Here is an 11,844-nt window from a genome sequence, read left to right as displayed (position 1 = left end):
GCTCCGGACGCGCAGGCTCAGCGGCCATGGCTCACGAGCCCAGTCGCTCCGCGGCATGTGGGATCTTCCCGGACCGGGGCACGAACCCGTGTCCCCTGCATCGGCAGGCGGACTCTCAACCACTGCGCCACCAGCGAAGCCCTCAAACAACATTTTGAAGCAAGTTCTATTATTGTTTTTCAAGGAGGACATTGAGGCACAGAGAGATGTAGTTAAAAGTGCTGGAGTATTAACCTTGAGGATCCAGATAATGGGTCTTTTGATTTGCGAGTGGTGGGGATGTTCAGTGAGAGGCAGGAAGGAAGCTCGCCGCTCTTCTTTACTGGAGACACGCTGATATCGGCAGCCTGGCTATTCCTTCCACTTACCTGTAGCTCTGGCTGTTCATCTCTCCAGCAGAATTCTGCAGTCCGAAAAATGGTATTGTCTTACAGGCAGCAGATAGCAGCCTGTCTTCCTTCCAATTTGAAAATCCATATCTCTGTCCTCCCATCCTACTGGTCCAATAACATAATGCCTGGAAACCCAGCAAATGCACAGAAAGATCTGGCAAATGGTGAGTTTAAAAGATCACATGTATTCATTTATTAGAAACAGTATCAGTCAGCTAAAACTGCATCATCTCCCCAGTGACTTATAGATTTTTCTGTCGAGTTCACGGTCACTCTAAGTTAAAGAGAGAGAGAGAGAGAGAGAGAGGAAGAAGAAAAATGACAAATAGAAATGATTTTTCTTCAGCTTGTTTTCCACTCTTTAGGGTTTTGTCCTCTGTTGGTCTAAAGCAATTTTATTCTCGGTAATTAATTTGAACAATGTCAAAGGAACATCTGGAAAATGTTGAGGAATAATTACCAAGTGTAAATGCAAGATAGGTCTTGTGTCTCGGGTAGCTGGTTTCACAACCCTTGCACTGGTTTACTTCTGCGCTGACTCTTAAACTCATTGTTACAGGTTTTCCAATGATCTGTTGCAGGTATTACCATAATGGAGCAATCACTTCAGGCAAACTTTCTTTCAGGTAGAAGATCTTAGCGCGTATTTCTCACAGATGAAATATTTCCACGTGCTGCAGTCCGCGGAAGAAAGGCCGTTGTTTCTGAGGTATCCACAGACCTGGTTAGTTGATTGGGGTCCCTGTATTGGTGACCTGGAGACGCAAGTCAGTGTATCTGAGGTTAGGTGTTGGGCTTACGGGAATGTCCTCTGGGCAATAAAATGAGAGATGTACAGCTTTTCCTTTTGTTTTAATCTGTCACCCTCGCGGTAGTTTTGCCCTTCTTCTTCAATAACAGAACTATTTTCTCTCAATAAAGTATGTAAATATTACTTCAACAAGCAGCACTTTAAAAAAAAAAAAAGCTTGAACACAAAAGGATAGGCTCTAATTTGGAATCTCTTTTCTGATTCTTAGTTCTCAAAATACGAAGGCACTGCTGACCAGCCTCCCTAGCTCTTTCTGAAAGCTTACTATGGAAATTGCCTAATAATTACTATAGTCTCTTGCCCTGAGCACTCTAGCCTTTAAAAGATACAAAGGAAATGTACGTGATAATCACATAGTATTGTTCATTCAGACTCGAATTTTGATGTGAATGTGCTATGGTGTAATGGCAGTGGGGCTGAGACAGAGAAAATTTAGAAGTCATGTAGCCATTCTTAAATTATCTTGGCTTTGATTCCAGTCAGAAGCCTGTGAAATTATCATGCTGGTTATGTCTTCTGGAGGAAATGTAAGGTATAAAATAAAATGAACTTTTGATTTCCCCCCTGTGTCTAATTCTTCGTGGAATGTTTCCCTCAGAGACTTACAGATCAGGGGAAGGAGAGGAGCCGTCTTGCCAAAGCCAAGGTTGGCTGGACCCATCCTGAGACAGTCCCACCCAGTAATCATAGTTTCTTTTGATCTTCCTCAGGCTGCCAGTGATAAAGTCCTGTAAGAAACAAGAACAGTGAACTGAGGATGGGGTGGGGGGTACTACCAGAAAAACCCCAATAAATGACTATGAAATATAAAGTGTGGTATTTTGTTTCCACAGAAATAATTAGAATTTGAGAGCTGGAAAGAGAGAGAGAGAGAGAGGATTTTTAGAAGAAAGGATACCTTTTTCCCTATTGCTAAATGATCAATGTGGTGTTAAGGACTATGGAAAAAGTAGGCATCTGGTATCAAAATAGTTTTAACAGATTCAGAATTTGGCATATAGTATATGACTTTCCCAGGATATTTCAATGTGAGAAACAGTTTAGAAGATTCCAAAAGCAACTTAACTGTAGGCATATTTTGTGAGAAGAAATATTTCTAACTTTTGTCAATAAATTTGCACAGAAAAAATAATGTGAACCCATAATTGTAATAAGTTAGTCCAAGTTGCCTTGGTTTATTACATAACCTTAACAAATTGTTCTACTGTTACTCTTACAAAAAGGAATTTTGACTAGTTACTGAATATAGTAGGCATACATTTTTAATAAATTCAGAAATGTGTAACTATGTCTTCTACTTCGCACATAATTTATGGGTAGAATGATTTCAGGGAGACATCTTACTGTTTGCTCGTTAAGATGTTAGTAAACTAGATTTAAGGTCAATTAAACTTTTCATTTAGCAAATGCTTATTTTCATAAATCTCTCCATTTCATGACGTCACCTCACTTTTTATACTTCTACTTTTCTTGATAATTACAAAATTGTTATAGCTTATTATACTTCCCTACAGCATTGAAAATAAGACATTTAAAACATACATACACTTATAATGTATGCATATCTTGGGTGGGTTACCATGTTACAAAACGGTATTTCTCTTACCCTTTCCCCTTTTTGATTAACAAAGGACATAGAACTAACATATTCTCCTTGATTTTTGAATAACCATCTCGTTTTTTGTTTCTCCAGGTAAAAGGAAACTAAGCCATGCTAATTCTTACTTTGTGTGTTAAACCTTTTTTTCAACAAATCTACCATTGTTATAGAGTATCAAGGAATTCTGTCTTATGAGAACCAGTCTTTTCTTTTAATGGGTAATATGGTATTTTCAGAATGATGTGAAACCATAAAACAGTGTTTACCATTTCTTCTTTGCTGTCTATTTGTAGAAGCTTAGATCCCTCCTTCAAACAATCCTCTCTACTGGTGCGCCAAATTGTCCAGCTTTCAAAGACACGGTAACAACTTTCTCCATTGCGAATCCAGTTGTCTGGACAAGGGCTGCAGTTATGGGCTTCAAATATAAACATTTTATTAAAGTTATTGTAAAAATATTAGTAGCATATCTTCTCAAAAGAACCCTTGTCTCACTCCCAGTAAAGCTGGACTCTTTAACCCAATGGTTCATATGATGCAGTACTTGCCAATTTCAGCTGCTTTGAGGCTGAATACAGTAAGATTTATACAATTATTTCCAAGTGCAGTAGGTCTCTAAGGATTAGTTTAAGATAAAATTAATTTGAGAATATCTATTCCCAAATTGTTCCTCCTCTATAATAATTGATCTGATTATTCTATTTTTAGAAATCTTTCCTCCTTTTAACTTTACGTCATTTATAATCTTCATTTGTTTGCTTATTGTTTCATGTCTTTTAATCTTATTGACCCAATTTAATTGGGAATGTACCAAGCATAATAATAAGTACATTCCCAATTAATTAGGTGAGTAGCGTAATAAGCCTCAAGTTGATGTTTACATTCTGAGAGTTAAACATGAAAAATTTTCGCACAGAATGGAGAGAACAAACAATGCACCTTGAGGAATGGTTTTAAAATTTGTGGGTGAGGAAAAGTGAACAAAAACACAACTGACCAATATGTTTATTTTAGGACTTTGATATAACTAAGAAATAAGCCACAGTGTTTAACCAGTTTTACAGAACCTGTGTTAAGAAAGAATGTATTCACAAAAGAAGGATGCTCCAATGTATAAAAGGGGAACCAAAGAGCAGGAATTTGACCAAGTGTTTCTGGCACAGTTTTATAGAGGGAAAGACACTGCCAGATCACTAGTCATTAGAGAAAAGCCTTCTACTTCAGGTCAAAAATGGTTCATTATCAGTTTCCATGGCACAGATGTCAAGTTATTTAAGGCTCTTCAATATCCTTTGTTTGAAATACACTCTAGTCAGTATCCTGAATATTGTTAAAGTCGTAGCATAAGTAGTGTTGAAGTGACAGTTGAAAGGTTGACAACATGCTGGATTTGCAAGTCTCCAAAATGGATATCGTCACTGATTTAAGGTTGATGGCTCAGAGGTGGGCCTAACTCATGCTTTCAGTAGTCTGCTATATTGAAAAACATTGATGTTTTTAAACATTTACTTGACAAAATTTCAATTAGAAGGAGCTATGGTAGGTTTTTGACCTCTCTTATTGACAATTACTAAGATGCTATCCACTACAGGGAAGTTAATTCTCTAAATTTTATGTATTAGTATTATTAAACACTAGTTAAGTAACCGTAGAGTACTTGACACACCATTAACAAGTAGAAATAGACAGGTTTAAAATGCCTGTAAGGGATGAAAAAGATAAAACCAAAGTCACTTAATAGAATTTTTAAAAATGAGCTGAACCCTGCATTGTTATAATTTTTGTAAGTCCCTGATTTTCAAAATGAATCTTCTGCTTCAAGAGATATCTACATTTGAATCTAAAGCAAGATCTAAACTAAATAAATTGAGGCATTTGGAGCTCTAATTAAAGATACACGTAAATTTGAATGATTGGATAAAACACAATATGTTGCTTTTTTTGTTGTTTAATCTTACCTACTAATCTCACACATTCCATTTTGACGTTTGACTGTATATTTTCCTTATCTGTATTTCGTGGAACCTCAGTATTTTCCACATACTATTGATATATATATATATGTATATATATGAGATTGAACTGAAGTGTAGATCAAAAGTATGTCTCTCCTATTATGAAATCCTGACTATAATTTGACAAAGAATAAAATGTATGTCACTGGTTTTTTGTTGTTATTGTTGTTGTTTTGAGGAACTGGTGTATACATGTGTATCCACACAGTGGAAACTGATTTTGTATCAATTACCTGAACTGAAAGACTTCTGCATCAACATTTGGCAATATTTCATCTGCAGGCCATGGTTTCTCTTCCATTGTGTGAAATTGAGCAGTGCTCTGTCCTGTTGGATGAGTTTTTGTTGCTGCTTCATTGCAGTAGTGGACACCTGGAACACTTCAAACAATAACAACCATTCCTGATAAAATACTGATATATAACAAAGTAAACCTTCAGCATAGACTAAAGAGAACTACACATTACTGATTATATTTGTGATTAAAACCTACAAAGAATGCACAGCAACAAGGCTCTTTGCCATTCCTGTTTCCTTATTCACCCAATTCCAGTCTCCCAAAGTAGTCAGTTTTGCCAATTTCTTTTTTATTCTTCCAGAGATATTTTGAACTTTGCATGCAAATGAATATAAAATCTCCTCCTTCCCCTTTACACAAATGGTAACCATCTTTTTACATGGTTTTTCACTTTTTATTTTAACACTTAAAATATATTTTGGACATAATACTGTGTTAGTACATAAAGAGCTTTTTCATTCTTTTGTTATATAGCATTCTACTGTATGGATAGGTCATGATTTATTTTAATAATTCTCTATTTTAGACTATTTGTAATCTTTTGATATTACTGAAGTACTGTAATAAAGGACCTTAGTTATACATAATCTCACACATGTGTAAGTATATTTGTAAGATACGTTGATGGGTCAAAGTTTTGTGCGTTTAAATTGTATTAGATATTTCCAAATTACCTTCCATGTGTGCCGATGCAAACTGTATAGGAAAAACTCAGTTTTTCCTTCTATAAGCCTTTCTCCTGTGAATCATCTTGACTTTTCTGACACTTCTTGTCACCAAATGTATGGTTTCTCCACCACCACCCCCCTCGCCCTTCTCCACAACACCATCTCAGTGTCCTATAATTTAATTCAATCTGACACTATCTTCTTGGAGAAAGTAACAATCCCACAGGTCAAGGGCTCAGTCCCAAAGATTGCTCCCCACTTCAGATGCCAATGCAAGTAGTAGGTCCCCAGGTTTCCACAACTTCTGTTTGATTTGGCTACAAATTGGAGGTTCCCATGACCCCCTCCTGGGTTCAATTAATTTGCTAAGGCAGCTCACTGATAGGGAAATGAGTTATCAGTTTTTTAAAGGGTATGATAAAGGGTACAGATGAACACCCAGGTCAAGAGATACATTGGGAGAGGGCTGGGAGGGTCCTGAGCTCAAGAGCTTCTGTCCCCATGGAGTTGGAGTTGGGTGTGTCACCCTCCCAGTGTGGATGTGTTTACGAACCTGGAAGTTCTCTGACTCCACACTATTGGGATGTTATGGAGGTTTCCTCACATAAGCATGATCAATTGTTTTTCTTTTTTATAAATTTATTTTATTTATTTATTTTTGGCTGCATTGGATCTTCTTTGCTGCGCATGGGCTTTCTCTAGTGGCGGCGAGTGGGGGCTTCTCTTCATTGCAGTGCGCAGGCTTCTCATTGCGGTGGCTTCTCTTGTTGCGGAGCGTAGGCTCTAGGCACGCAGGCTTCAGTAGTTGTGGCGTATGGGCTTCAGTAGTTGTGGCTCGGGGCTCTAGAGCGCAGGCTCAGTAGTTGTGGCACACGGGCTTAGTTGCTCCGCGGCATGTGGGATCTTCCCAGACCAGGGCTCGAACCCGTGGGCCCTGCATTGGCAGGCAGATTCTTAACCACTGCGCCACCAGGGAAGTCCCATGCACGATCAATTGTTAATGCCATTTCCAGCTCCTCTCCCCTCTCTGGAGGATGGGGGGTGGAGCTGATAATTCCAAGCTTCTAATCATGGTGTGGTCTTGCTGGTGACCAGCCCCCATACAGGAGTCCATCCACAGTCACCTCATCAGAACAAAAGATATTCCTAGTGTTCTTATCACTTAGGAATTTACAAGCATTTCAGGAGCCCTGTGTCAGGGACCTGGTCAAAGACAATTATTAGAACGAGAGATGTTCCTAGTGCTCTTGTCACAGCAGAGTAGAGGGGAGAGACACTAATGTATGTCTTCTATTATCTCATACAAATGTTCTCTCAATTTCATTTGAATTTGCATGTATCTTTTTATGTTTGATGTTGAAACTCTTTTCACACATGTATAAATAACGGTCAGTTGTGTTTTCTTTTCAAGAAGTGTATAATTATATCCTTTGTAATTTTTTTCATTGGGTTTCTAGTCTTATATATGTGGTCCTTATTGTGCCGTGAGAATTAATTTGGGCTGGCCTGGAATCAGCATGAGCAGTGTTTTTAAAATTCCTACATGACACTGATCTCCGGACAAGGCATGAAACATACAGATTAATAGTGTAGCTTTGTTATCATGGGTATGAGGATTTGGGGGGCCAGATTATACTATCTTGTCAGCATTGTTCATTGATGACATACGATTGACGATTTGTCCCTGGTTACAAAGAGACCCTGAGAAGGCTCTGCTGTTGAGGCTAGTTACCTCTCAGGAATATGTCAGGTGGTCAGCAAGACATAAATTCCCAAGCAAGACTTCATTTTGGGCTCCCAAGTACCAAGGTGTCTTGTGTACACATCGGTGCTTCCTGATCCAAGAGAGAAATTGTGTCGTGAAAGGACACTTACATGGAGAGGAAGAGTTGCCTGTTGGAACCTGGTCTTTCCACACACTTTTGTAATAAACATCCTTCCTTTTCTTTTTTATGCGGTACGTGGGCCTCTCACTCTTGTGACCTCTCCTGTTGCAGAGCACAGGCTCCGGACACGCAGGCTCAGCGGCCATGGCTCACAGGCCTAGCTGCTCCGCGGCACGTGGGATCCTCCCGGACCGGGGCACGAACCCGTGTCCCCTGCATCGGCAGGCGGACTCTCAACCACTGTGCAACCAGGGAAGCCCCACATCCTTCCTTTAATGCCTTCCCCTGCCCCTCCTCCACCTTCATCTCCACTTCCTCCTTCTTCTCCTTCTTCTGGCTTCTTGGTATCCCATAGTGTGGAGGTATCATTTTTTAATTAAGTGGTCCCTTACTGATAGGCAATTGCATTTTTTTCAGTCTTTTTTGTTTTTCTTCCTATTGCTACATGTGCAGGTTTATCAATAGGAAAACTTTCCAGAAGTGGGATTTCTAGATCAAAATTAATTCATTCAGTTTAAGATAACACAGAGTTTGTTAAGAACATGATTGTCATGGTTGATCTTGACAGATTTCATAAACTAAACAGAGAAGAAAACAAAATTATGTGCCCATCAGAGAGCAAGATTTTTGAGGACATAAAAGTGTACAGTATGATTTTATCAACATCCTTAGTATGTACTATGTGCTTTTTGGCTATATAATAACTGATGATTGGAGACTATAGATTTATTTTTATGTATAAAACAAATTCTACATTCCATTCACTTGACAACATTGTTTCAAGATGTTGCACCTTCAGTTATTTTGCTTTAAATTGAAACTGTTCTCTGTACTTCAAGTTTCTTTCATCTTTTTACCCTAAGTAGTTAATATTTATAAAATAACACTGAAACTTGTTATACAGAATGGATACCTGGACCATATCTTTTGATATTTGCAATGTCAGCTAAATATGTATTCTTGCAGTTAGAATGGAACTTGGCAATATTTCATTAAGAGTCCCCAGTTTTTACAGAAAACACTGGATTATTATATGTTAATTGACTTATATGGTAGTTCTCTTCCAACTCTGCAAATCTGCTTCCAGTATATATGTTTGATAAACAGATATTTAATTGTGAATTTCTTTTAAAAATGGACTAGTATTTTATATATATATATAGTATATTATATATACTATTTATGTTTATTTTAATAAAGTACAGAGGGAAGATAAGGTGAGATAAGGGAAGTTCTAACATTTATGTTGGGCTGTGAAATTTTATTTGAGGAGATAGACAAGGTAACAATTACTTCTTGAGAGCCTAGAAATTATTAAAACATTCCTCTCTGAACCGCCAGGAAAATAAGATCATAGCTAACATGAACAAGGTCAAGTTTCCTGTACTTTGTGGAAGCAAACCTTGTACTCTTCTCTTCTTCATTTCGGAACTCGTAATTCTCCTTTGCCAGCTAATTCCTCCTAGACAGGAAAATGATTTGCCAAGGTATACAAGAAATAAGAGTTATCCAGACAATAGCCTTCCTCTCTGTCTTGCGAAACGTATTTCTCAGTGCTAGCATGAGTGATAATAAAGGGTCTTAGTCCTGTTTCTGGAACCTGCAGTTCTGTAATTGTTACATTTTATAAAAAATTCATTTGCTAGATATAGAAACATGTCTCCAGTTTGGACTAAAACGAATAAAGAAATGTGGTTAAATATTGGCTCGAACGAAGTTCTCACATTTACCTTAAACATACTAACTGGTACCTCATCAAATATAAAGTGAAAGACATATTAAAATAATTGTATAAGTCAAATTTAGAACAAATGTATATTAGAAAAGGAAGAGCCTATACTGAAAACTTACAAATTGCAAGCTTTGGCATACTAACATGATTCATAAATTGAGTCATGATATAAGCAATTATTTGCATCATTTTCCCCAACAGACCTATGGTATTAGATTTGAGTTAAACAACATGCAATTGAACATTAAAAGTTATCATTAGCCTCCGAGTGCTTGAGAGTTATAGCAAATAAATGTCCCATAACTTAAATAAGGAAGCCATTATCTTATATCATTTATGTCATTTAGATGTTTCTAATTGATTTGTCTATCCATTTATAAATTACGAAGTTCCAGTTCCACGACATACGTACATATAATTGTATATAACACTACATGAAGTATGTAACCTATCTATAGATTACTTTGAAGATATCCTTTTGTACTTACACTTGACACCCAAGAAAATGGAGGTTGCTAATGAGCCTATGCAGAAGATACATAAAACCACCGTCACAAGACACCATGTTCCTAAACAAGGAATAGAGACAATGAAATTGAATTAGAGAAAGTAGAGGAAAGAGGTGGGTCAGGATAGGACTACACTGAGTAAACTAAGGAGTTAACATTAGACATTCCTTCTAGAGAATCACCGAGGCCTTGTAACTGTGTGTAACAAGAAAAGGTGAACTCAAACTCTTGGAAATGCAAGTCATAACTTGGAATACACTGGATTTGGAAAAATGCCAAATTGAACAGTTTTAATAGTATACTTCTCTTATCCTTATATAACACCACAAGCTTAGTAACTAGTTAGATGTATTCTCTTCCAACAATCTTTGAGAGATGATGGCAAGCCAGGCAGCAGGCTTTAGTTTTTGAGAGCAAAGAGGCTGTCTCCAATCTCATCTCCTGTCAGTGTCACTTGAGCATGATTGGTTCAAAGGTATTTCCCTTTAAACGTACGATTTTGGATGAGGACAATTTTTTAAGGTAATTTTGCAACTATTCAGGAAAGGAAAATGAATGTGTGATTTGTTATATTCTTAATGCTAGTTACAGAAAAATGTATAAAATTTATCTTCGGATAATGTCGTAGGCTGAATAACAGCTTTGCCCGAAATGCCTATGTCCTAATCTCTGGAACCAGTAAGTGTTACCTTACATGGAAAAGGAGATTTTAAAGGTATAATTAAGTTAAGGATCTTGGGATGGGGAGATTATCCTGTTTTACCTGGGCACTTATAAGTGAGGTTTAGATTAGAGGGACAGACTGCCATATGAAGGAGGAAGCAGAGAGACATTTGAAAATGTGCTACTGTCTTTTGAAGATGGAAAAGGAGCCACAAGCTAAGGAAAGCAAGAAATGCAGCTCTAGAAACTGGAGAAGACAGGGCATGGGTTGCCCCCTAGAGCCTCTCTAGGGAAGGTAGCCCCATGACTCCTTGGTTTCAGCCCAGTGGAACCCGTTTTGGACTTCTGATCTCTAGAACGATAAGAAAATAAATTTCTGTTGTATTAAGCCCCTAAGTCTGTGGTAATATATTACCTAAACAATAGGAGACTAATACGAATATTAAATTATAAAGACAGAACTGATCCAGGCTGATGAGTGTTTGCCAGTTTTTTCAACCTACGTTTTCTCTTTTACTTCTTAGTATTTATCAGATAATGTGCAGGGTGTTTTTACGTGGGAACTAAAATTACACAAAATATATGATTTCTTTCACTTATTTTCCAAATCCAGGAATTCTTTGCCTTTCCAGCGAGAGGAGAGAGAGAGAGAGAGAGAGAGAGAGAGAGAGAGAGAGAGAGAAAACCAATGTAATACATATTTGTCAAGTCCATTTCTCTTTTCCTTTTTCCTTTTTCCTTCTCCTCCATTTCATTTCATTTTTAATATTATGCATATTATAATACTATTGCATATTATGCAATATTATGCATCATATTATGCATATTATACTATTCTTAAGTGGGTTATCTCAGATTAGAAAAATCACCTTGGGCTCCTCATAGAACAGGAAAAAAGAAAACCCATAAACCACAAGGTCTTGGTCTAAATAAGTAGAACTGGTTACCTGAATTTTTGTTGGAAGACAGATGTTTCTGGTAAGGGTTTGGTGTTGGATTATCCCACTGAAGAGAGGTGTATGTTTCTTCCTCCTGCATGTCTGAGGTGCTTTGATAGGTAAGGGTCCACATGAGAAGCTGAGACAAATAACTCCTTTTGTAGTCAGGAGCAGATTAATGGAAGAACTGAAATTAGCTACCTTTTCACACCAGTGGGGAAATATGTTTGAGTTTAAGGAATAGAATAGATGCATCTTCATCCAGAAAGTAGAAGTTTAAGCCAAAGCATAACTTGGTAAAGAAGGAAGTGAGAAAGAAACTGAACTCAAAA

General features: G+C 37.5%; 1 protein-coding gene across 1 annotated transcript; it reads right to left on the bottom strand.

The window, feature by feature from the left end:
- Positions 1–843: 843 nt before the first annotated feature.
- Positions 844–11,627, bottom strand: CLEC9A (C-type lectin domain containing 9A). Its single transcript, XM_082850244.1, has 6 exons — positions 11,522–11,627; positions 9,891–9,971; positions 5,052–5,198; positions 3,070–3,221; positions 1,810–1,931; positions 844–1,147 (listed from the first exon to the last, which is right to left on the bottom strand). The coding sequence occupies exons 1-6, from the start codon at positions 11,610–11,612 to the stop codon at positions 1,015–1,017; spliced, it is 726 nt and encodes a 241-aa protein (XP_082706370.1). The 5' UTR covers positions 11,613–11,627; the 3' UTR covers positions 844–1,014.
- Positions 11,628–11,844: the final 217 nt, after the last annotated feature.

Source organism: Leucopleurus acutus, assembly GCF_964270905.1.
Source record: "Leucopleurus acutus genome assembly, chromosome: 11".
Classification (NCBI taxonomy): Eukaryota; Metazoa; Chordata; class Mammalia; order Artiodactyla; family Delphinidae; genus Leucopleurus; species Leucopleurus acutus.
Note: the sequence above shows the minus strand (reverse complement) of the source record. Positions and strands in the feature narration are given on the sequence as shown.

Excerpts from the sequence above, each read along its gene's own strand:
- CLEC9A (XM_082850244.1), bottom strand. The coding sequence starts at position 11,612 with ATGCAGGAGGAAGAAACATACACCTCTCTTCAGTGGGATAATCCAACA. Across the intron at positions 9,972-11,521 it reads GTCTTCCAACAAAAATTCAG|GAACATGGTGTCTTGTGACG; the intron begins GTAACCAGTTCT and ends TTCCTTGTTTAG. Across the intron at positions 3,222-5,051 it reads GCAGAAGTCTTTCAGTTCAG|CCCATAACTGCAGCCCTTGT; the intron begins GTAATTGATACA and ends TTATATTTGAAG.